Raw genomic sequence first — 26,407 nt, forward strand, 5'->3', positions numbered from 1 at the left:
GCAGGGGTTTAGATCTTCATTCTGAAGTTTCAGTAATGATCTGGTGACCATTTATACAGCTGAACGTGATTCTTGATCGTATCATATTCGCTTCTCATCACACCAAAGCAGTAAGAAGTTCTGTGAATTTGAATATAATTAATATATAAATGTATTGTGGGCAGACTGACAGCTTAAACTAGATCATAGAGATTGAACAGCAACAATGATTTATTTTATTTTTACTGTATTTATTTTTGATTTACTGTTGATTGCACAACATATGAATTTCCAGCAAATTAATCTCCGTTTCACTTTGTGATGCCACATTTTGGGTGATTAGTTGAATGTTTGGCACTACTCCGGTTTGGTTTACCCCTCTTCGCTCTGCTGCAGTCTTCTCTGTTTTGTATCCTGAGCATTGCTCCTTATCCAAACAGCCGAGTAAGGTGTGCAGATGCAAGGGAAATGGCCGAAGATATACAAAAAGGACATGTCAAGAAAGTCAGAACACCGACACAGAAAAAATTGACCACCACCTCCAAACCAATGACAATTAATCAGACACACACACACACACACACACACACACACACACACACGACAGGTCAAATGGTGAAAGAGATATGCACATAGATACGGAAATACATACAAGGAATCAGGCAAAGCTGTAGTAAGCACACAGTCAGTTTATTAGCGTTAAGAAAGACAAGATGCAGCATCATCAGATAGTAGTAAGAAAAGAGGTGCATACAACTCCCAAAACATGTCCCTGTTCATTTCATTCTTCTTCTTCTACTCATGCACTCCTTACATTTTCTCTTCCTACGTTTCAGACACCATCTACAGGACCTCATATTAATGATCATTAAGTAAGAAACATTAAAAATGGGATGAGAACAATAGACAATACTAGACACTGCAGCTCAAAGATATAATCATGCTACTGTACAGAGAGTTCCTGAAAAAAACAAAACAAAACTGTTTTCTAGTTTCTTTAGAGACAGACGGGAGTGTGAGAAGACATGAATCAGAAAGGGACAGAAAGTGAGCATCACTGTAAGGGTCACTGGGTAAACACAGATCTGTACATCACATATCACAGATCTCATGAAGATACTTAAATGAGAGAAAACCTGCTTGCTGCCAATGCTACAAATGGTCCTCAGAACTAAAGTTAAAGCTCACTGAGGTGCCTGGCACAAGCAGAGAGTCCTGAATGACAGACAGAGACATATAAGACTTGTACAAGGGTATACGAACGAGATTTGTGAGTCCAGCGAAATACGCTTGAGGTGGAAGGAGGAAGTCCACATTACAACAAAAGCAGTAGGACACAATTTCTCGAGTCCCAAGTGAGTCATGCTTATGTGCTGTGTGGCAAACTCACATTGCCATAATTTCTTGCCACGGGTTATTATATCATGTGAACGTCTGCTTGGACCATCAGATTATTACGAACATGCATTATCACTGTATAAACTATATTAGTCCAATAAGATTTTCATTCTGGTGCTGTGTGGTAGGGAGCACCTCCAGAATTTGAATTCTGCACAGCTGGATGTTGACTACATATGAGAGCAATGCAAGCAATGCCACAGTAGTGTTAAAGGAATAGCTCAACCAAAAATGAAAATTGTGTCGTCAATTACTCACCCTCAAGTCGTTCCGAACCCATAATACCTTTCGTTCATCTTTGGGACACAAATCAAGACATTTTTTTTATGAATCCTGGTAGATTTTTGTCCCTCCATTTGCAATCCATATAACCAAAACTTTCAAGATCCAGAAAGTTCATAAAGGCATAGATCTCCGACGTGCGTTCACGGGAGAACCAAATCACGTTCATTTTTGGGTGAACCAACACTTTAACACTGCACAAGTACTGGATCTGATGTAAAATGGACATTAGTCACAAATCTGTACAAGTCAGTTAGTAAGAGTGTGGTATATGACACAGACTGAATTTTAGATTGACGGACAGATACACAGATAGTAAAGACAGATAACAGATCAAGAGGCGTTAGGATCGAGGAAATAAATATAATACTTATACAGTGCCACAATTGAGTCAGCCCTGACAATAGAGAAAAAGCCAGGGCTGGCCCCACACAAGACTTGTTAAAGCATATCTGAGCTGCTTTGGCCAGCTAGAGCCCTGATGCAGGAGGATGAAGAAAGGAGCCAGTCGGAGAGAGCAGACGGAAAAGGGCAAAGGTGCAGAAGGAGGTGAGGTGAGTGTCCATCATGCAGAAGGTAAGTTCTATAACCACAACAAGGCATCTGGAGTTACACCTGTACAACCGCACAAGAGACAGGCAGAGAGAGAGACAGGCAGAGAGAGAGAGAGAGAGAGAGAGAGAGAGAGAGAGAGAGAGAGAGAGAGAGAGAGAGACAGAGAGAATAAAAGAGGAAGTAGTGTGAGTAGGCAGGGGGAAAGAGAAAGAGATTAAGAGACTGCACAACAGGAGATACAACAGCATGTTACATTAGTAGAGATTAAAAGTATAAGAGAGATGGAAAATGAGTGGACCAAACACAGGACACAAGAAAGGAGGGTGGACTAATATCAGACAGTAGTCCCAATACATTAGTCAGACGTGTGAGTAACAAGCTGTGCAACTACAGGGCAAAACAGCTACAATGTCCTTAAAAAAAAGAATAACACCTTGCAATATTATAAAAATTAAAAGTGTTAAAAAATATATATATATTTTTTTTTAAATCGGTGAAATTAATTTTAAAAAAAGCAAACAAAAAAAAAATCTCTCAAGTTAGTGAATATAACTATACATCAAGTGTAATTTATACATTTCAGCGTTTGAATACCTATTCAACATGCCGTAATCAGTAAAGAAATATGGTTTTACAGCAAAGTCAAAAGCACAAGACAAGTCCCACTGGGGTTCCCTTCACAGCTTTACTAAATAGTATCTCTTCTTCTGGCCTGAGCAGACACGAGGACACAACAACACAGAGAAAAGTAACACCACAAGCTAACAAACCATGGTGACGTGAAACAAAGGGGAGCAGCACAAAGAAAAAAATAAAAAGCAAAGAAATGAGAATGATAACGTCAGGAAAGGATTTAAAAGACTGACTAAGATGGAATAGTGGCAAGAAAAACATATGAAATCAGAAGACATTAATATAAATATCATAGTTCAATAAGCAGACTGTTGACCCACTCAGCACACACACACACACACACACACACACACACACACACACACACACACACACACACACACACACACACACACACACACACACACACACACACACACACACACACACACACACACACACACACACACACACACAGAACATCACACTTAAGAGAAGTACAGAACACACAGCCCATGCCAGCATATTGTGTGTAACCTTAACATGAACACCCTGATGAATGTGTATAAGTTTGGTAGGCGATGAAGGCAAACATACATTCTTCTTAATTTGTGCCTGACAAACATACAATTTAATTTAGTTTGTTAGTCTGTTAGATATTATATTACAAGCAGACAAGGACAGATAATGCTACAAGAAAAAAAAGTTAAGAGAGAGTGAGAGAGAGAGAGAGAGAGAGAGAGAGAAAGTGTGTGAGAACAGACTCTAACCAGCCTGATGGATGCAACTACAGTCTACACCAGTCCTGAGGGCAGGATGTTTATGGAGAGGAATGCTGAGTGGTTGATTTGCTGCTGTTGCTACGGGAGCAGAGCAGTTCAGATCCAAGTTTGCACAGAGACTACAGCAGAGGTATGAGGGTCAAAATAGCAACTAAGAAGCTCGTTCAGCTTCTTCTAAAGGCCTTCTACAAAAAAGAGTTAGTTAACAGTGTGGCATTTTAGATCATCCATGTGTATATCTTATATTGATTCTTACTGATGTAGTGTCATGTAGTGTCATGAATTTGCCATTGCTTAACAAACCCTACATTTATTATTATCTCGTAACACCAGAATACACATTGAAAAAGTCTAACAGTGTAACCCTTTACATGAAAGAATGATACACATGAAGAATGAAGGGTTTCTAATTTCAACCTACAAGATGTAAAAGTACATTTACTTCTTTCCTTCAGTAAATGAACTTTATGTAATAATTAGTATTTTAATATGCCATACTGAATATACAAATGGGTTAAAAAGCTCTATGCACTATGCACTGAGTGAAGAATCATTAGGAGAAGAAATCACTGTGGTTAAAGTGAGACTACTATAGTAAAGCTCTACAACAAATCAGATAGTCAGTTGTATCTTATCACCCAAAGGACCCATTTCATTCAGTGAAGCCTAAATATTAATAACATTAAGCAACCATCAGTACAATTTCATGAGAAAATTTTGGTTTGCTCCACTATTATACAGGTCTATCCAGGATTTCGTGATCACACAAATTAACGCAAAATCAAGAAAACTCCACAATATTCAGAAGAGCTTGCAATGTTTGATAAATTACAGCAGATTTTCCCCGGGGCCAAACGTGTCATGTGACGTCATCACAACGTGCATTCAGTCTAAACCCTCTTTGATTCACGTGAGTCGAACATGAGTACAGCTAAAAGGTCTCATTTACCAACAAATATCACTGCAAAGGCCTGTGCAAAACCATTTTGGGCAATTGCAATTTCGCCAATTCAAATAGTTTTCTGAAAAAAAAGCACACAAAAAACTCCATAAGTTGCATCACATACTTTGGAAAAAGCCACAGAAAAATCACGAAATCCTGTACAGACTGATTATAGCATACTATATGTTTAATGTGTCTACTGGCACACTGTGCATCTGTCTCATGTGCATTATGTATTCCTAACTCCTAATGCAACAGTAATAACAGGAAATATAAGAAAAAATTCTTCCTCACTTGACCAAAATTTTTTTTTAATTTTTTATACATATAATATAATATTATATACACACACACACATACATATACACACTATATATATATATATATATATATATATATATATATATATATATATATATATATATATATATATATATATATATATATATATATATATATATATTAGTTAGTGCATTTGGAAAGTATTCACAGCGCTTCACTTTTCCCACATTTTGTTATGTTACAGCCTTATTGGATTAAATGGATTAAATTAATTATTTTCCTCAAAATTCTACAAACAATACCCCCCAAATGACGTGAAAGAAGTCTGTTTGAAATCTTTGCAAATGTATTAAAAATAAAAAACAAAAAAAAGCACATGTACATAAGTATTCACAGCCTTTGCCATGACACTCAAAATTGAGCTCAGGTGCATCCTGTTTCCACTGATCATCTTTGAGATGTTTCTACAACTCGACTGGAGTACACCTGTGGTACATTCAGTTGATTGGACATGATTTGGAAAGGCACACACCTGTTTATATAAGGTCACAGTTAACAATGCATGTCAGAAAACAAACCAAGCCATGAAGTCCAAGGAATTGTCTGTAGACCTCCGAGACAGGATTCTATCGAGGCACAGATCTGGGGAAGGGTACAGAAACATTTCTGCAGCATTGAAGGTCCCAATGAGCACAGTAGCCTCCATCATCCATAAATGGAAGAAGTTTGGAAACAGCAGGACTCTTTCAAGAGCTGGCCGCCCAGCCAAACTGAGCGATCGGGGAGAAGGGCCTTAGTCAGGGAGGTGACCAAAAACCCAATGGTCACTCTGACAGAGCTGCAGTGTGTCTCTGTGGAGAGAGGAGAAAATTCCAGAAGAACAACCATCTCTGCAGCACTCCACCAATCAGGCCTGTATGGTAGAGTGGCCAGACGGAAGCCACTCCTCAGTAAAGGCACATGACAGCCCGCCTCGAGTTTGCCAAAAGGCACCTGAAGGACTCTCAGACCAAGACCAAGACAAAGATCGAACTCTTTGGCCTGAATGGCAAGCGTCATGTCTGGAGGAAACCAGGCACCAGTCATCACCTGGCCAATACCATCCCTACAGTGAAGCATGGTGGTGGCAGCATCATGCTGTGGGGGATGTTTTTCAGCGGCAGGAACTGGGAGACTAGTCAGGATCGAGGGAAAGATGATTGCAGCAATGTACAGAGACATCCTTGATAAAAATCTGCTCCAGAGTGCTCTGGACCTCAGACTGGGGTGAAGGTTCATCTTCCAACAGGACAACGACCCTAAGCATACAGCCAAGATAAAGGAGTGGCTACAGGACAACTCTGTCAATGTCCTTGAGTGGCCCAGCCAGAGCCCAGACTTGAACCCGATTGAACATCTCTAGAGAGATCTGAAAATGGCTGTGCACCAACGCTCCCCATCCAACCTGATGGAGCTTGAGAGGTCCTGCAAAGAAGAATGGGAGAAACTGCCCAAAAATTGGTGTAACCAGCTTGTAGCATCATACTCAAAAAGACTTGAGGCTGTAATTGGTTCCAAAGGTGCTTCAACAAAGTATTGAGCAAAGGCTGTGAATACTTACGTACATGTGCTTTTTTTGTTTTTTATTTTTAATAAATTTGCAAAGATTTCAAACAAACTTCTTTCACGTTGTCATTATGGGGTATTGTTTGTAGAATTTTGAGGAAAATAATGAATTTAATCCATTTTGGAATAAGGCTGTAACATAACAAAATGTGGAAAAAGTGAAGCGCTGTGAATATTTTCCAGATGCACTGTATAAAACAGACAGAGACTGACTAATCCCAAATTTAAAAATAAATGCTCTTTATTCAGCTGAAATTATTTATTGTATCCCTAAAGACATTCTGGTTTTAATGGATAGTGATTTTATCTAAACATTAATGCATCTGATTTGTGTGATTAAACCAAAGAACCAAAAAACTTTCCTCCAACAATAAAGAACTTGGATGCACTGTAGCCTTCACCCCCAGTACTTCTAATGACCTATTCAAACCGGACACCTTAATGTGTTCTGCACAGCCACTGAACAGTGTGTGTTTGTCTGAGTAAGTGTGTGTGGCCGGGCAGTGTGTGCTGCACTTACCCCATTCCATTCGACGCTCATACTCACTTCCTCTCCTCCATCTGGGCCACTCTCGTACTTCACCGTGTCAGATATCAGACTCTCTCTGCTGCGCTGCTTCTCCCGAGCCTCTGGATCCCCCAGAACCTCCGCCACACGCTGCTTATGGGTGGAGTCCAGACCCTGCAAGAGGTAGGTAGGTAGGTATGTGTGGATATATAATATATGACTTACAGGCATGCCTTTCAACTCCCAATATGCATTTTAATTAATACAGAAATTAGTACATTGGTACACAAATGATAAAGTAAACCTTTTTTCGGGAGCGCATAGCAGCCTCCTCCAGAGTCTCAGCAGCCTCAAACTTGCCCTGCCGCCTGTACAGGGCACCCAGGTTCTTCAGTGTGGTCGTTACAGTGGGGCTACAGGGAATACATGGAAGAGCATATATAAATCCTGATCAAAGCTAAAGCTGCAGCATTTTATAGAAAATACTGGCAATGTGTCAGATATTAGGAAATCCTCTCACTAAAAATTTCAGAAGCTCACAGCAAACAACCACACAGTTTGGCAAATGTGGATATGGATTCAGACGTGACTAATCCCACAGACTGCCAAACACAGTACTCTACCATGGTACCATATGATCAGTCACCTGGGTGGCTAAAAAAGAAGAAGAAGAAAAAAAAAGAAGAAAAAAAAAGAAAAAAAAGAAAAAACACCATGTATAACAACAAAATAATTCTGACCTGTCCACTTTGCAGGCCTTGTACCAGCCACCGTACTCTACAAATGGGGATCCATCTTTCTGCTTCCCCTGAAATATTAAACAAAATCATTTACAACCATCATGATATTCTTTATATTCCCAAGTGGTGAATTTTCACTTCTCCTCACTTTACTCTGTTCCTCTCTCTCCTCTGCATGCATCCAGATAGGCTTGTTCTCACCTGCACAAACACAAAAAATGAACACACACATTCCAGATCAAGCAACCACTGGAATAAATGGGTTAATCTTTTGGTTTACATGCAGGAAGTTTGCTTCTGAAATCTGTTCATATGACTCAATTACACAATTACCAGAACTCATTCTAAAGCCAGCAACAGATAACATCTTACCATCTACAGAGCCAAACTCCCTCTCATGAGCTCGTGTGAGGATCTCTTTATAGAGAGTCTCTGCTTGCTTAAACTTCCCTTGCTTCAGATAACATGAGGCCTGAGAGAGAAAGAGAGACACACACAGACACACACCTTCTTATTAATGTTGACAGCAAAAACACAGGGGGCATTGCCTACAAGCCTACAAATAGATACAAAGACAATCATTGATGTCAAGTTACTGCACTCTGACAGATACTCCATCTGCTAGAAAAATGTTTATTTGCAGTGAGAGTTAAATATACATGGTTGAGTTTGAACACCAGCGGTCTCATTTATCAGAGCATACATACAACAAGTTCAAATTTTGTTTGCAAGAGCCGCCAGTAAGGACTAGAAAAATTGCATTTATCACAAGTGCATATGCACAGCTGTACAGAATGCACAATGATAAATCCTACAAATTCTAAATTGCTCTGCTTGTGCACTGACGCACTTGTTTATATACAGAAATGCTCCCAAATTGCCATAAATACTCAAAACCTCTCTTTAAATGGGGGATTTCAGCACTATTTGCACGTAATCTATTGGTATTATTATATCTGGAAAGCCTGCAATTGTGTGAAAATCCCTCATTATTGCGGTCTATTTGCTGCCTTAGTTGGAAATGTAATGTATTGCAGCATGAGCAGACGTGTCAGTATTCGGCTCATAGTTGGGTGGGAAATGCACATATGAGTAGAAACGTTTGGAGAAAGGTTTTCATCCATAGTTTACTCTCAAAACTAAGCACACTCATGGCTGATAAATGAGATCCCTGGGGCAGTAAAAACAGTTTAAAAACAGTGGCATGGAAATCACCATACGCATGACCCATGTGCACCATGTGTGAAAGCAATGTGCTCCTGTAGACGGACATGGAATGACCTGAATGTCCAAAGTTCAAAATGTCACTACAAGCAATGGCATGCTGTGATGCTGAGAAACATGATCTCTTCTCAATATACTGTACAGAATCAAGCACTAGTTACATAAAGGAAATAAAATGCTTCGTGGAGGACACACACTACCGGTCAAAAGTTTGTAGACCATCGACAGAAATGTTTCTCATGATCTTAAAAATCTTTTGATCTGACAGTGTATGATTAAATGTTTGAAATCGGTGTTGTAGACAAAAATGTAATTGTGCCAACATATTCATTTCTTTCATTAGAAAACTAAAATTTTATTTACAAATAAATATTTTTTAAATGGATTACTTGGAGCAAAATATTCTGAAAAGCAGTCAATAAGTGTCCAGCGTAGGTGGGAACTCCTTTAATACTGTTTAAAAATCATCTTGGGGAGATTCTTCACGAAATCGGTTGAGAAAACACCAAGAATACATTTCTGGAAATTCTAGGCAAAAAAGGTGTCTACTTTGAAGATGCCAAAATACAAAATTATTTAGATTTATTTAGATTGTTTTTTTTTATTAATCACAACATCATTCCATTTGTGTTATTCCATTATGTATTATGTAAATAAAAATAAAGAATGAGTGTGTCTAAACTTGTGACCGGTAATGTAAGGGAATGAACTGCGGCAGATTCACTGTGGTTTTTGTATTAGCTGTGATAGTTAACTACAACAAAATGACTACAAAAGCAGCTAAATACAAAGAACGGGACTGATGGATTTACCAGATTGTTTTTGGTCTTGGCTACATTGGGGTCATCAGGGCCCAGCTTGGTCTGATAGATGTTAAGGGCTCTCTGGTAGTAATATTCCACCTCGTCATACTTGCCCTGGTTCTGACACAGCAAAGCCAGGTTATTCAGCTGCTTTGCCACATCGGGGTGGTCTTTCCCTAGCACCTGTCAGACAAACACAAACATTCAGATACTTAAAAAATTACTACAACAAATGTGCATGAAGAGAAGCTACACTGCAAAAAACACAACTGCCAAAGTAAGAGAGAATGACAATGTGTGGACATGCACACGGTAAAGGGAAAAAAGTGAAGGTCTCCAAGATAATCACCATGTAAAATAAATGTATTACATAATATTCTTTTCCCAGTAGCCACCCTTTATTGGTCAGGTCCACCCTTTATTGCATAGTGTACAAGCCTAGACAGCTGCAATTTTAGCCCAGCTATCCTAACTCATAAATCCTAACAGAGCTTTATTGAGGATAACATGCATTAAAGATTGTTATTTCTCAACTGGGCAGTACATTTTGCACAATGTTTTTTACATCATTAAAAACAGTGCATAATTATATACACAGTATTACCCCACCAAAACGTGATGTTTATGCCCATTCCAGAGTCAGAAAATGCTGTATTAATATAACGTGTAAATAAGTGTAACAATGTATTGGGCATACTCGTTGCAAGAAAAAAGATAGTGCTTAAGTCTTAATGGAAAGCTGAAATGACACTTTACGGGTCTTTACATTCAGGAACTTCAAAGATCGTAATGTTCAAAGACAGTTACTGTAATGCAATCACACCAGGTCTATTTTATTATACAGGCACCAAGCTTATCATTCTCCTGCCTTTATAAAACACAAAAAGGAAACACTTTAGACGTTGAATAAGAAATCATTTTGTTACCTTTTTTGTCTTCATTAGAGAACAGTGGGATAACCAAATGAGCTCTATAATGCCCTTAAATATATGCCAATAATAATAATGCGCCACGACTTGTGACTTTCTCCACCGGGTTCTATACACATTCCCAGTAAGCTTATTCATACACAATCCATATCCAATTATGGCGTCGGGAACAAACAATTTCATTAATTCTTATACCCCAGACAGTATGTTCATACGATTATTGTAAAAGAAAATACATTTAACCTTATCCAATCAATAGGTATTAACATCAAATTAAAATTTCTTCTTCAAATACACTCCTGCCCAAATTTTATAGATGATTTACTTCTAGATTAGTGAGTCTACAATATCTGTACCATGAAGAAAATGGGAAGACCCAACAATTACTCCCAGTACTTCTGGATACAGATCTTGAAAAACACTTTCCACACAAACAATATCACCAGTTTATATCGCATACGATAAAAAGTAATCCACAATGTATACTACATGGCATGAATAAATATTTTTGTGCATATATTATATATATATATATATATATATATATAAAATGGGTTTGATTGAGTTTTAAGGAAATTTGCACATACTGCATAGAAATCACTCCTACCCACCTTCTCTCTGATCTCCAGTGCCCTTTTGCATAGTGGTTCTGCCTCTTTGTATTTCCCACGTTTACCATAAAGGACAGCCAAATTATTTAGTGTAGCAGCCACCTAGGACAAAGACACACACACAGTCGAATAAAACCAACAACCGCTCTCAAAACAACAAAAATCAAACAACTGTTTTGATTTGGGCCAAATATTTGAAGTCATCAGAGCTCACAGGAAGTGAGTCAGTTCTGACCCAAGATCACAAACATCGATTCAGCCCCAGTGATCTAATCTAAACACATTAACAGCCCACAGTGTCTTTTATAATCATCCTTTGATTGAGAGGTGCTCCTGAACCCCATGCATGTGTGGGACAAAGTAAGTGGGTTGCAAAAGAAATAGTGAGTGAGACAAAGTGAGGAACAATTCTAACCTCTTTTATACACAGTAAGGATGCAGGCCCTGGTGAAGAGCCACACATAAACTGGTAAGCACTACCAGCTTGAACATACACAAATTCTGCTGCCAATAACTCATTCTCTCTCCTTACTTTGCCTAAGGTTTTCCCAAAACACTGTCAGTTCATCAAAAACCTTTTATGTAAAATAACAGGTGCTACATAACCCCCACACGCACACATACCGCAGGATGGTCTTTGCCCAGTGTTTTCTCTCTGATATCAAGTGCATCATTCAGAAGGTTTGCAGCCTCTTTGTACTTATTCTGATCCCTGAGAAAAGAATACAAATACAAGAATACAAGAGACAGATCCAAAGACATTGTGACAAAAGGCTGCTAAAATCACTGCTATGACCTTTTTAAGAGAGCCTTCATACTATAAACACAGTGATGTGACTACAGCAGATTACTTTCTTAAGTTATGAACAATGGACTGACAGGTCTAAGGGGTAAAAGTTATAAAAGATATCAAAAATAGAGCTTTTATTTTATTTGACCAATTCTGTATGGTTTAATCGGCCATCTTTGAATTTATTGAATCAAACGGCTGTCTACCTTTTTTTATTCAGCTCAGTTGTATCAAATTCAATATTTTTTTTGTTATTTTCAACAGGTGCTGGCAAAAGACTCAGAAGCACATGTGTATCTCTAGAGGTCAGACCTGTAGACGAGGGCAAGAATGTTAAGCATTGTGGCGACATCAGGGTGGTTGTGACCCGAGGTCTTCTCCAAGTCTTCCAACGCCTGTTTACACAGCGGCACGGCCACTTCATAGCGGCCTTGAGAGGCGTACTGGATCACCAGGTTGTGCAGGGTTCGGAGCCGGGCTGGAATCTCATAGCCTCCCTGCTGAGCTGCTGCTACAGCACTGCTGTGTGGGGGCTGGACTACAGAGACAAAAATGAACAGAGACAGACATAGTGAGACAGTAATCTTGGTGCCTTAAAAGAAGAAGGAATCCTCTAAAAATGTAAACAGGGTACATACTTCACACTGGAGTTAGGCTTGACCACAACAAATCTCTATAAAATATTAAAATGCCACAATAACTATTGAGGGTTACTATGACTCTATTATCTTACCAGACCTACAAACGTTCAAGCAGTTTCCGAAGGAACACCACAATTTAATGTTGGAGTATGCAGTTATGAGTTATTGCTAAAAAACAACAACAGCAGCAACAAGAAGTAGTGCCCCCCCACAAAGTTAAACCGGAGATGAGCCACATATGAATCTGCAATGATTGGCGCAGGTATACTGAACTCTCTGATATTAACTGACACCCCTGAAAACCCTGGCCCTGAAAGATTTAAAATAAAATATTTAATTGCATGCTCAAGGTAGCTAAAATTAAGCTAGTAGTTTGTTTTATATCAGTTAACATTGATTAGAGATACCACTGAACTATTTTGGCTAAAAATGGTCAAAGATAAAAATGGCACATTCAGTTTTCAGCCAGAAGATTTTGACCTTAAGAACAGTTCTACAATTAATTATCACAGCTAACACTTCACAAATAATGTTAATGATAATTATAAATGATAAATATAAAATTATTAAATAAATTTTTTGCTCTCCTAAGGAGGAAGACCAATTTTGTTTGGCAGCACACCATCAAAAAATGGTGTACTGCACAAAAAGAAAAGCACCTGATACCAACTGTAAAATACAGAGGTGGACTTTTAATGCTTTGGAGCCGTTTTGTGGCTGGAGGTTGTGAAGATCATGAATTCTGCTGAGTACCAGGATTATTTCAGTCCAAAAACCTTGTTGCTTCTGCCAGGAGATTAAAGCTTGGCCATAGATCTTTCAACAACATAATGCCCTTAAACATACATCCGAATAAACAGAGAAATGGCTGCAAGAAATTTCTGAAACTAGTTTTCATTTGTAGCTTATTGAAAACTTGTAGCCTGAACTACAGAGTCTAAACATAATATAAATGCTTTTAAAATGTTTTGCATAGGGCACAGTCCAAGATCCCTCAGGAAAAAGGCTCAGTGCTATTATGATTTCCGGGGGTGACTTCATTAAATATTAATTGCGAAGGCCTCAATGACTTATTAACCAATACCACACAGTCAAAAATCTCCTACTTAAGAATATTGTTACACAAGATGTTTTGTGTTTAAAAAACCTTAAACAGCTTCCCCATATGTTTATGCTAAAAATACTCATTTTCATGTGAGGTGCCAATAATGATATATTTTGCAAGATGTGTCCTGGTTTTCATGTTGTAAGAGGGAGCTAATCTGAGTGTGTTCAGGCAATCAGTCTGCATCTGATAAACCATAGTGTCCATCTGAATAAAGGACTATCTCCATGACCCAGCCCACACACCCCTTTCATCTGCAGTCCATAGTTCGAAGCAATTAATCAACCAGAAAAAAAAGGAAAAAACACGGGCAGAGACACTGCCTGTAACAAAAACAGTTTTACAGTTCAAAAATTCATACTTCTTTCTCCCCGTATGCATACAAATACAATATCTATTATCTATATCTAACATCTACTGTATATCAATTATTTGAAACTGATACTGTTTGTTGACTCACAGAATAGACACATTAAATTACTAAATTTGAGATTCTTTAACTGTTACAGTTTTAATTAGAACAAGATCTTCAAGTGGTGAGAAGAACTGGAGAAGAGGACACGGATACTTACTGCCAGAGGCTGACTCATCCTGATCATCAGGGAAAAGATCATCCAGAGTCTCCCTGCTCGAGTCAGAGTCTTTGTCATCCTGAAAGAGAGAGAGAGCAGAATATGAAAGATGTAAAGAGAGAAAATATAATAGGGAGAAGTGAGCAAGGAAAGAGTTAGGCTTACTGTTGGGCTGAGATCCTGGTCATATTTTTTTAGCTGATTCATGAACTCCAGGTGCTTCTTTTCCTCCTCCAGCTGGGCCACACTCTGCTCACTCTTCTGCAGCCGCTGCTGCGTGCCTGCCAACTCATCACGCAGCCACTGATTCTCCTGGCACAATCGCCGGACCTGAAACACACAGACACTGTTACACAGAGACCACGAGAGATGGGAGAGAAATCGTGTGTGCATGTGCATTTTCGTGGGCTAGATACCAAGAAACGGAGAACTTGGCTGAGAAGCTAGCTCAAGGAGACACTGCGACTGTGTGTGTGCATACCTGTGCTCGAAGCTTCTGTTTCTCAGCTTCGACTGCACTCAAGTGCCCTGAAAGAGCCATCATTACCTGTGGAGTTGAGACATGGTATAGTATAGTCGTTCTTAAATCCACTTTGTCCTAATGCTTCATTTTAATACTTGAAGAAGAAGATTTAAGAGCTAAACAGAAAGGGGGGATTTTTCCGAAGATTTGGTCATCCAACCTGTGCTTCACTAAGCCCAAGCTCTAGCATTTCCAGCGAGCGCTGAATCATGACGGTCTTCTCTTCGACAGTGCGGCCTTCCTGGGTTTGTTTAAGGCAACGTAGCGTTCCCATCAGACCCTCCAGGATGGCCTGGTGTTCAGCACGCAGAGCCTCCAGCCCCTGCATCACCTCCCGTGTCCGACACAGCAGCTCGTCCTGGGACAGCTTCTCCGCAGGGTCACCCTGCCCCTCCACCTCCTTCACACACACCAAACTCGACATTTCCTCACGCATCCTACACACAAACGCACAAGGAAATATTATAATTTCATAATTTCATAAAGTATTCATAATTTCATAACACCACTTGTTCTTTGGCTTTGTGAATCGATTGTGCTCAGTGTGTAAAGCGTGAGTAGGCTCTCCTTTCGGTCCTGCACACACCCAGAATTTGTGTGCAGTTCATACACCGGTTGTACAGGTTTTATTAAAATGGGAGGAGCATTCACAAAAAGAATCAATTACACTTCAGCAATTTCCATCAAACACCATTTTAAAAATCCTGGGAAAAAAACCCCAAAATAAAATAGTGCAGGCGTTTCAAAAACTTACCTAGAGCTTTTCAAAAACTGACCCTAGAAAATTATGTAAACCTAAGCCTTGACCACTCTACCCGTTTTTTTTTATTTATTTATTTTTTATTCCATTTTATTGTCAGTAACATATGTGCAATGCAAGCGATTTAAAAACCCAAGGAAAATTCCTTGTACTGTCTGACCAGTCTAATGGGAAGTGCTGTAATCCACACTGGAGTGGTGTTATACGGCCCGACGTGAAGCAGGTGCGCCTGGTTTATACTGATGCATAACTCCATTTGCATGTTCAGAAGCAGACGCAACATCTCGCTGTGTATAAAACTGACGTTCGCTAGATGACACGTCAGACCTAAAACTTTCCTGTCTGTCAGGTTTCCAAGTCGAACTGTAAATTCTTTTGCGATTTAATGCACATTGATGTTAAACACATTGATGAGCTCCGTCTCTCTTATACCTTTCCTATATTAGACTGATTGTGCGTTCCTTCATGTCATGGGCTGTGTCTCAAAACAAAACCTCTGATGTTGCACTCAAAAGAATTCATTAATCTAGAAAATCCAGAAGACTGGTATGCAGAACAGAACTTTCAGTAGGTTTGAAGGCTACCTGTAACAGGAAAACTGGTTAGTGTTAGTACACAATAATGGTCTAGAACAGTATACACAGTGCCCTCCGAAAGTATTGGAACAGTGGGTGAACATAATTATTTGTGCTGTACACTGAAGTCATTTGAGTTTGCGATCAAAAGATGACGACAGATCAGAATTTCACCTTTCATTTCCTGATATTACATCTAGACGTGATAATTTGTAGGTGAGCAAAAGTACTGGAACAGACAGTCTTAACATAAATAACACGTAATATTCGGTTGCATATCCCTTGCTCAATACATGATATTGAATCATCAAAATCAGTCTCTGATATTTTCTAATACTATTTTGCAAAATTAATGAATGAAACCAAAGTGGAGTGAATTTCTCTCATGACCTCTAGTATGGGAACCCCTGTAATACTGTAACACTGTCAATTTAATGTTACTTTCGCTAAATCTCACTCCTGTAAGTCTTTCTTTCTCTTCATGTTTTCCTTCTCATCATTTCTTTCACAAACAATACTCTACTACTACTTGAGCATGTCATCCTGTCCTGAGAAAATTAGCATGGGTTTTTGGACCCAAGCTAACCCTCTCACTTAAACTCCACAAAATAATTTTGCATTCTGGTCCATATTCCAGTCCACCGTCAACCTCTGCTCCATTATTCTCAACACAAGCATTATTCCTCTTTAATATGGTTCTGAAATTTAAGTTTGACCACTACGTCAACTCATTTCTTAAACTCTCTGACTAGCACTTCAAGAATATAAAACTCCCAGCCAGTTCTCGCAAACAACAAACAACAAGCTCAGACATGTTTTGTTGTAATTCCTTGCTCAGTCGCCTGGCAAAAGCTGGCTGCGTCGTTACTGAGGTCAAATCAAATGACCCTATAACTTTATATTGCACTAGTTACAATCAACTAGAATTACAGAATTATAAAACGATCAAATTTATTTTCCTCACCAGGAAATCCCTTCATCACCAAGCCTCAGCCTGGCCCAACCCTGAAAGATGCCGACACTCGTAAGATGGTGGACTATTTACAATACTAACTACATGTTATAAAAAAAAAAAAAAAAATTTTTTAAATAAAAACAGCTCAGAAACAAAGCTTGTATTCATGAGGCCTGTAGAATTCTCTACCTGATCTAACAGTAGCAACACATTCAAGGCTGAACAAAAGATGCTATGAATCTGATTGGCAAATGGGAGAGGGTTACAAGGAGTACAACCTACAGTATTTTACAGTATACAACCAAGTCATTTATGGCACTCACCTCATCTTGAACAATAATCACATTTGTAGCAACATTCACAAAACTGAGGTGGCTTTTGCATGAAATGGACAGTGAAAAGGTTCTCTAGAGCAAACTTTCCAAAATAAGTACAGAAGCTTTCGCTTTTTTTAAAGAACATTTGGAGTATACTTGACTGGGGCTCTTTAGACCACACAAGCAAGGTATCCTTGCAGTTGCCAAGATCTCCTGGAAAGATAGGGCAAGGCTGCCGAGACATGAAGAGAGGCAAGTTTGATCTGGCAAAGGATTTAAAAAACTGAAAGCAAACACAGCAATGTTGAAACTGAAGCATGCTGGCAAACTAAATCAGAAACATAAAACAACTACCTACAGTACTTAAAATAACAACAGGGGAACAAAAAAAAAAAAAGAAGAAAAACAAAAGAAAAATCAACACTAAATCTCAGTTTATTGAAGCATCACTGTTCCTTACACTCTTATATAATAGAGTAGTGAAGAAAAGAGCCATGACTGCGAGAAATAGGAAGTGGAGGGTTATAACTCACTCCGGGTTTCATGTGACCCAGAGAAAGGCTGGTAGGCTGACATGTGACAACCACCAGGAAGGAAGCGCCAGAGCATGCTGGGAGACAGTGCACTAATGAAGTCTCTTGTGCTTTACTCTATCTTGCACAAATCCTAAGGGAATGATGCAACCATAAAACAACAGATGACAAACCAAACAAAACAACCATGAGCAAATGTGCTCTAGTCTGAGAGCATTCAACAAAATGACAGCATAGATAGAATAAAGCCTTTTATATGCACTAAATATCACAGTCTGGTTATTAATGCAAATTGAGGCACTGGCTGCATAAATACCCAGTTCCCAATATTAGGGCTGACAAAAACATCAGTAGTCTCCTTATTAGATCAGAATAGCAAATCATACCAAAGGGAGGTGTGAACACAGACTACATGTTAAGGACAGCAGTTTCATTACAATTGTTTGAAGTGTAAATTCACATTTTAAAGCCGTGTTCAGGAGGATCTTCTCTTTGCTTTAGACCTTAAATATAGCACTACATTACAAAAACATACACAATGTGTTAATAAGAAGCAGGTCAATTCCCTTCATTCCAAATAAAGTAAAGCAATTCAAAATAAAAATTGAGCTAGAACATTTGCTTTTAGTCATGAGAGAGTGTTTTCAGGCACCACCTTCTCTCACATATTAATGTGAAGGCTAAACGAAGTAAGAAAAGACTCAATTAAACACTACTGCTTGACACAGCAATCACTCCATATTAGTGTATCAAATTTCCCTTTGCATATCCTAATTACAGATCTAAATCTGTCCTGTTTTACAGACACGACATGGTGCTAGAGTAGAGAGAAGAGGAGCGAGAGCTGACAATCTGCAGCACAGATATTCACTGCAGAGTGCTTTTGCTCCAGGCCTTTGACGTGATCGTCAGTCATTCCCTGTATGCCTGAACGCAGATTTCTGCACTCAGAACTTTTCTTTTCATCTTCACCCTCTATAAGATTTTTTTGGCTACCAAGATCTGTATGCAGTACGGCCATAATGCAACTACAGTTTATAGGATTATTCTAACTGGAGAAAGATGTTGAGCAAGAGAAAGCAGACAGGAAATAGGAATGAGGCTTGTACAGGGCTGGTTAGTCAGAGCTGATGTGTTAATCTGATTGAGCTGCAGCATGACTCACTATTCTGTTCACCAGGAAACTTATGAACTCATCAGGAGGAGGATACAACATTCTAATGCTAAGGGTGACAACAACACAGCAACATCACCTCACAACTAAAAGAAAGACCATGTGAAAACTCACAGGAGGGGAGGATATGGTGGCAGAGGACACATTGACATTTTTTCTCATTACTGCTCAGAACAGCATTCAGCCACTTTTGTCTCCATGATCTCAAGCTCCAATATCTCAAACAAATCTTTCCACCCTTACTTCCTCAGCATTTGTCACTGCCATGGATGTCCATGAGCCTTTATATTTTGAGAAATTGGGATTGCTGCGTTCGTTCTGTAGACCGCCTACCTAGTTCAATCCTGATTAGGTCTGCAATGAGATGCTATTCTGATAATGCTAAATTTAGGGTGCTGAATCAAACCCTGGAGCATTTTCCACTTCGGTGTGGCTCATTTGGGAAGGTGTGAATACAGTAATCACACTACAGTGTGGACTAAAAAAAATGGACGTGCACTATCCGAGTGAGGTGGTATTATTATGGTTTCAATCAACAGGAAGTGACCCAAACATGTTATTTATTTGCAGGGTTTTCCCTAGGATTTAGGTTCCTTAGGTGTCCCTAAGCCTTTCAACGATAAAGAAAACCCTGTATTTGGATGTGTACAGCGGAAGGCGGACGTGAAGCTGAGGAGGAGTTTATCATTAAACAAGGAGATACCTCTACAATCTGGAACTGGTTTGGTTACAGAAAATCAGTTTTACTTAGATCAATGTTTGTGTTTCTGAGGCTCTCAAGATCACAGCTATCACTTGTAGCTAAAAACAGTGGTGAATGATACTATATTTATATCGTCACTGATATCGTCATCGCAATAAATACCAGAAAATATCGTGATATAGTTTTAAGTCCATATCACCCATTCCTAATGTGTGCAGCTTTTTTTGTAGCTGCGAGCTGAGTAACTGAGTCATGAAGTGCAAACTGAGCCAAAGATATTTGGACCAACAAACAAACAAAAAAAAAAAAAATCAAATGAACGGTGGATGCATACACAAAATGGTTTACTCTAGCTATTTATATAATTATCTAGCCAGTTATTGAGCACCACCTAGAGTTGCTCGGGTGCGTTTTGTGATTTCTTCATTCAGTCTCTGTATTTCTGAATGAAAAAGTTTTCCCTGAATATCTTTTCAGTTCTATATGCTTCTCAGCCTTTCTTTTGTGTTTTGGTCCATTATGTGCCATCTGAAACAACCGAAGCCAAACAGCAAATGAACCATAACTATCAACTTCGCTTTAATTCAGACTCAGCAAACTAACAGTTGTGGTCATTCAGTTTAAAGAACAATAATAAAAAAAACCCAACGTGTTTCTTATTTCCGTTATCGGTACTCATCAAACTCGTCTCAGGGAGGAAAAACAGAAGCTCTTCAAAAGGTGCAGATTTCTCCTAATTCTGTTTGAAAAAAAAAGGAGGAAACGAAACACATAGAGCATGCAAGAAGAAGTTGGCCTTCCTTTAAACCTGTAATAAAAACAGATTGAACAATTTCGTCGGTTTGTTTTCTTGGGCGTAAACACTAAACCTAGGTGTTACACCACACCGTCAATCCACATTTCAGCCTTATGTACTGTACACCTCATGCCATAAAGTCTACTGAGTCAAAAAGTAAACATCTATATTTTAAATACATAGACACAATCTTCTACAAGGTCATACAATAGTTTCACTGAAACTACTTCAATGGTTTAAAGTCCTCTGCTGTAAAGGTGGATGTGAGACACCAGGCTGCATCTTCCTAACCAAAACACACAAAACATGCTTTCAGGGACAGCAGACCAGGCTGAATCAAACGACTAACGCCATTGCTTGAATACTAATGCAAAACTAACAAGGCTTAGCTATGTTACAGAGCGATGAAGCATCTCTTCCCGATAAACACAGGACAAATAAACTCCAACACGACCCTTTAAATGAACTCAAGACAACTACATTAGAATATCAATATGACACTTCACTAGCAAACCTAAATAATAAACTAAATATAATGAGGATGTGTTAAACAGCGCCGGGACAACTAAATAATATTGCACTCAATTAATTTTATTTATATAAATAGTAGCTAGAGATGCATCAAGGCGCTCCAACTTTCAATAAGAAGCCAGCTTTCACTAGATTTCCTGATGTCTAGCTAACTTCAGCTAATAACGAGTTCAACCAGCTCAGTGGTAACCTTAACAACTCCCCGAAACATCAATATTACAAAAAAAAATGTTGAATAAATTTCATGTAAAACATTTTCTGTCCAAACATATTGATGAATAAGTAACTGTACTCTGTGACACACACAAAATTGGTTTGCGGCTAACAAGCTAGTTAGCTAACCCTTGCAGCTTCCTCGCTTATCCAGTAAGATCCGCTTCCAGCCCCGTTCACGTCATTTCTAACTCCGGACAATGGATGTTACTTATTGTTCTGATTAATCAGTTCCAGCTACTACATTTACTCGGAATGGATAAATCCAGATCGGGGACTAGCATAGACCTTAGCATGCTAGCTAGCAGTCGTGTTTGACATGAGAGGCTGACACTCCCAGTCAGATTATTCAGTGTGTAGGCTGCTGTTATAAAGTAGACAGAAACACTAATCTTGTTAAACTAGGGAGCCAGAGGGTTGAACAGCACTTACGGTTCTGTAGAACATCCAGCCGGGTCAAAATGTTTATTCGGTAATGTGTCACGGTTCTTTTTTTTTTTTTTTTAGAAAGGAGAGCTGGCTGTTAGGGCTCTGAATGAGCAGCCCATCCGGTGAGGCGGTGAAGGTGCACTGTGTGCGCTGAGATTTCTCTCCAAAACTGCGCGGAGGAAAGATCAACTTCACTGAGGTCCTGCTGCAGGAGCCGCTCTCTCTCACTTACACTCCCTCTCTCTCTCTCTCTCTCTCTCTCTCTCTCTCTCACTTACACTCCCTCTCTCTCTCTCTCTCACTTACACTCCCTCTCTCTCTCTCACTTACACGCCCTCTCTCCTCTTCCTTCCCTCCCTCTCTCTCACTCACTCCCTCTCTTCTCTTCTCCTCTCCTCCTACTCCTCCCTTTCACCTCCCCCTTCCTCTCTCCTCCCCCTTCCTCTCTCCTCTCCCCCTCCTCCTCCTCCTCCCTCTCCCTCTCTCCCCTCCACCTCCACCTCCTCCCTGACTCTCCTCCCTGACCCTCCTCCCTGACCCTGACCCTGACCCTGACCCTGACCCTCCTCCTCCTCCTCCTCCTCCTCCTCCTCCTCCTCTCCCCTCTTCCTCCACCTCCTCCGCCTCCGCCTCCGCCTCCTCCTCCGCCTCCTCCTCCTCTCCCCTCTTCCTCCGCCTCCCTCTCACCTCCTCCCCCTCCCTTTATCCCCTCCCCCTCCTCCTCCTCCCTCTCTCCCCTCCTCCTCCTCCTCCCCCTCTCCTCTCCCTCCCTCTCTCCCCTCCTCCTCCTCCCCCTCTCCTCTTCCCCCTCCTCCCACTCACCTCCTTCTCCTCCTCCCTCACTCCCCTCCTCCTCCTCCCTCTCTTCCCTCTTCTTCCTCTCCCCTCCTCCTCTACCCTCCTCTCCTCCTCTCTCTCCTCCTCCCTGCCCTCCACTCACTCCCTCCCACCCTCACTTACTCATTCACACACTCTGTCTCCCCCTCACTGCTGCTGAGGAAGGCCCCACATGGACGCATGAGATTAAGATGAGATAAAGATGCATGAGATTACTGAGGGTGGTATTTCATGTGAAAACTATAATAAATTTCCTGGTTACACAACTGCATATAATGCACTATATAGTACACAGTTATTGAAGGGAATTATTTATAATTGCACTATCTGATGCCACCAAGATGAGGATGGGTTCCCTTTTGAGTCTGGTTCCTCTTTAGGTTTCTTCTTCATATCATCTCAGAGAGTTTTTCCTTGCCACAGTTGCCTCTGGCATGCTCATTAGGGATAATTTTATACATTTATAATTTATATCCTTCAGTAGTATATATATATATATATATATATATATATATATATATATATATATATATATATATATATATTTCTGTAATGCTGCTTTGTGACAATGTCCATTGTTAAAAGTGCTACACAAATAAATCTGAATTAAATTCAATCATTGATCGCTTATAAATGAACCTAGTGACAACAATGACACCTTGTTTTAACATCCAGCTGCCTCTGTCAGCACTGCAAACCTGCCTCTTTTATTTCCACATAACAATTTGATTGCTTTTACTGATTCAGATTTTCTAGGAAACTAGAACCAGCAGCCACATAATAATATTAATAATAATACTTAAACCCACACTCGGTGAGCCTCACATTCACAGATGCGCTACAATTGTTGCCTAAGCAATCTCAGGAAAGCAGAGCCATACTTTTAGGCAAAGGGATTCAAAAGTGATTTGTAGTTTCACTCATGCTTTGACCACAGACAGTGGTGGAATTCTCTGACTGTAGGAGGAGAGGTCTAGATGAACAAATGAGCAGCAGGGTGGCACTACCGCTGCAGCTGCTACTACTACTGTGGCCTGTGACGTTGTTTGTTGCTACTTTGACCTGTGGTTGCGATTGCTACTGCTCTGACCTAATTTTTTTGTTCTTGCAATTTAAAAAATATATAAATAAATAAATAAAATTAAATGTATTATTTACAAAAGTTATTTATGTTTTTTCTCATCAGTCTGGTCCCTTTTCCCACTTTGTGCAAGTATCTGCACGGAACTTATATCTGCCTTATTGTGTTAATTTTTTTATTAAAACATGCTCAATAAAATGCTGTTTGATATTAAACCCTGTCAGTCATTTGTTGTCTGTATAATATAACAATGAATGGCTAGAATGGTAGTACACAGTTGTATAGACAGGTCTCAAGATGATGTGAGCCAACTTTGGTGAAGATTGGACAAAATTGGGAGGAGGAGTAGCAAAAATGGCAGTTAGATGTAAGCATTTTTAGTATTTTATTGTACCTTTTGACCAGTAGGTGACACTGGCACAAACTTTGTTGCATAGCCTTGGGTCATGGTCCTGAAGCTGCGTACCAAATTTTGTGTCAGTGTACAAAGTCGTTGCTGAGATATAGCCTCACTTCCTGATTGCCAGCTTTGCTGTCAGATTTGTTTTCCCATTATGGGAAAACCATTTGGAGTACTCAGAATTATTTGGATAACTATTGTGGGTCTTACTCTGATGATTACGTGTGCCAATTTGGTGATGATTGGACAAAAATTGTAGGAATACTAACAATAAAACAGTTTTTGAAAAAATCAGCGTCAAACTCGTCTCAACACAGGGAATCCTGGGATACCTGGCTTTTAAATTTTGGACACATGGTTCAAAATTATGACCATAAAAGTACTTCCAAATTTGACCTGATAGTGGCACCAGAGTGTGGTCTCCACAATCGGACTGAGATCAGGGAATTTGGAGGCAAAGTTAACACCTTGAACTCTTTGTCTTGTTCTTCAAACCATTCCTGAACAATTTTTGCAGTGTGGCAGGGCGCATTAACCTGTTGAAAGAGGCCACTGCCATTAGGGATACTGTTGCCATGAAGGGATGTACTTGGTCTGCAACAATGTTTAGGTTGATGGTACGTGTCAAAGTAACATCCACATGAAAGCCAGTACCCAAGGTTTCCCAGAACATTACCCAGAGTATCACACTGCCTCTGCCAGCTTGCCTTCTTCCCATAGTGCATCCGGCCGTCCATGTGACGTAAAAGAAAATGTGATTCATCAGACCAGGCCAACTTCATCTATTGCTCCATGGTCCAGGTCTGATGCTCACATGTCCATTGTAGGCACTTTTAGCAGGTAACAGGGGTCAACATGGGCACTCTGACTGGTCTGTGGCTACGCAGCCCTATACACAGCAAGCTTTGATGTACTGTGTGTTCTGACACCTTTCTATCATAACCAGCATTAACTTTTTCAGCAATTTGTGCTACAGTAGCTCATTTGTGGGATCGGACCAGAAGGGTCAGCCTTCGCTCCCCTTGCACATCAGTGAGCCTTGGGCACCTGTAACCCTGTCGCCAGCTCACTAGTTGTCCTTCCTTGGACGACTTTTGGTAGGTACTAACCAATGCATACCGGGAACACCCCACAAGACCTGCTGTTTTGGAAATGCTCTGTCCCTGTCAACTAACCATCACAATTTGGCCCTTGTCAAAGTCACCCAGATCCTTGCGCGTGCTCATTTTTTCTGTTTCCAACACATCAACTTCGAGAACTGATTGTTCACTTGCTGCTTAATATTTCCCACCCCTTGACAGGTGTCACTGTAACAAGATAATCAATGTTATTCTCTTCAACTTTCACTGGTTTTAATGTTATTGCTGTTCGGTGTACAGTACATACAATTTTCCTTTATAAACCCCAGTAACTAACTGGAAACACATTACCACATTATAATTTACATTTTTTTCTCAAAATCAATTTTCTCTGTTTCTAGATGAAACATGCCTTAATGAAATTTTACCTGTTCATTCTTACACCTATTTACAAGGATATAACAAATGAAGTTCCAAAAATGTCAATTATTGTTAATAATTTTTTGTAATGGTGCATGATATTTATCTTGATTCAAAAATAAATAAATTTTATTTTAAACAAACGTTTCTTTAAAGTTTTTAAATCTCTTAAAAGCATCTTCATAGTACAATTGGTTAGCCTTTTGGTTTTATTAAGTATGCAAACATAGGTGTAAAACTTCCAATACCAGAAAATGTTTGAACGTCAGTAAAATGATCATCTTACCAAAGCAAAGACTGATTGTGATTACTATAACTAACTAAGAGTGTAACTAACAAAAGTGCAACAGCAGGGGACAGTTGAGTTGACATTTCAACTGACAAACATAGCTGAATAGTATTAGTATAAAATTACTAAAGACTTGTTTGTCTCAAAATGTTGCATAGGCAAGGGCTCAGTGTCACGTTACTATCCATCAATGATTGAGCCGATAACAGGTGGACAGTCAGGTAGTGCTTTACATGTGGCATTTTCATGTCTCTATTGCATCCCCTGTGATCATATTTGTAACATATGTCATGTTTTTAACTTGTGTCGGCATTCTTCATTGCCATGTTTTTGTTAATATCTGAATATCTGTTATATTTTTGTTAAAACAGGAGTAGCCCGGGTCATGCAAAATTCAATAATGTCTGGTTGAGACAAAAAAACAAAAACAA

The 26,407-nt window shown here is 39.5% G+C and overlaps 1 protein-coding gene across 9 annotated transcripts in view; it reads right to left on the reverse strand.

The window, feature by feature from the left end:
• The window catches only part of klc1a (kinesin light chain 1a), a 28,947-nt gene extending 6,787 nt beyond the window's left edge, over window positions 1-22,160 (reverse strand). For 3 of the 9 annotated variants that reach the window (XM_017463666.3, XM_017463664.3, XM_017463661.3), the window contains exons 1-15: window positions 21,874-22,160; window positions 15,045-15,321; window positions 14,843-14,908; window positions 14,527-14,691; window positions 14,362-14,440; window positions 12,356-12,581; window positions 11,878-11,965; window positions 11,254-11,355; window positions 9,723-9,896; window positions 8,059-8,158; window positions 7,835-7,887; window positions 7,687-7,754; window positions 7,251-7,359; window positions 6,986-7,120; window positions 356-406 (exon numbers count right to left, since the gene is read on the reverse strand). In XM_017463666.3, the coding sequence (XP_017319155.1) occupies window positions 356-406; window positions 6,986-7,120; window positions 7,251-7,359; window positions 7,687-7,754; window positions 7,835-7,887; window positions 8,059-8,158; window positions 9,723-9,896; window positions 11,254-11,355; window positions 11,878-11,965; window positions 12,356-12,581; window positions 14,362-14,440; window positions 14,527-14,691; window positions 14,843-14,908; window positions 15,045-15,320 (1,692 nt within the window). In that variant the 5' untranslated portion in view covers window position 15,321; window positions 21,874-22,160. Of the gene's footprint in view, window positions 1-355; window positions 407-653; window positions 2,275-6,958; window positions 7,121-7,250; window positions 7,360-7,686; window positions 7,755-7,834; window positions 7,888-8,058; window positions 8,159-9,722; window positions 9,897-11,253; window positions 11,356-11,877; window positions 11,966-12,355; window positions 12,582-14,361; window positions 14,441-14,526; window positions 14,692-14,842; window positions 14,909-15,044; window positions 15,322-21,873 lie in introns of those variants that run through there. The other 6 variants (XM_017463669.3, XM_017463663.3, XM_017463670.3 and 3 more) reach the window with 5 other exon arrangements.
• Window positions 22,161-26,407: the final 4,247 nt, after the last annotated feature.

Source organism: Ictalurus punctatus, chromosome 3, assembly GCF_001660625.3.
Source record: "Ictalurus punctatus breed USDA103 chromosome 3, Coco_2.0, whole genome shotgun sequence".
Taxonomy (NCBI): domain Eukaryota; kingdom Metazoa; phylum Chordata; class Actinopteri; order Siluriformes; family Ictaluridae; genus Ictalurus; species Ictalurus punctatus.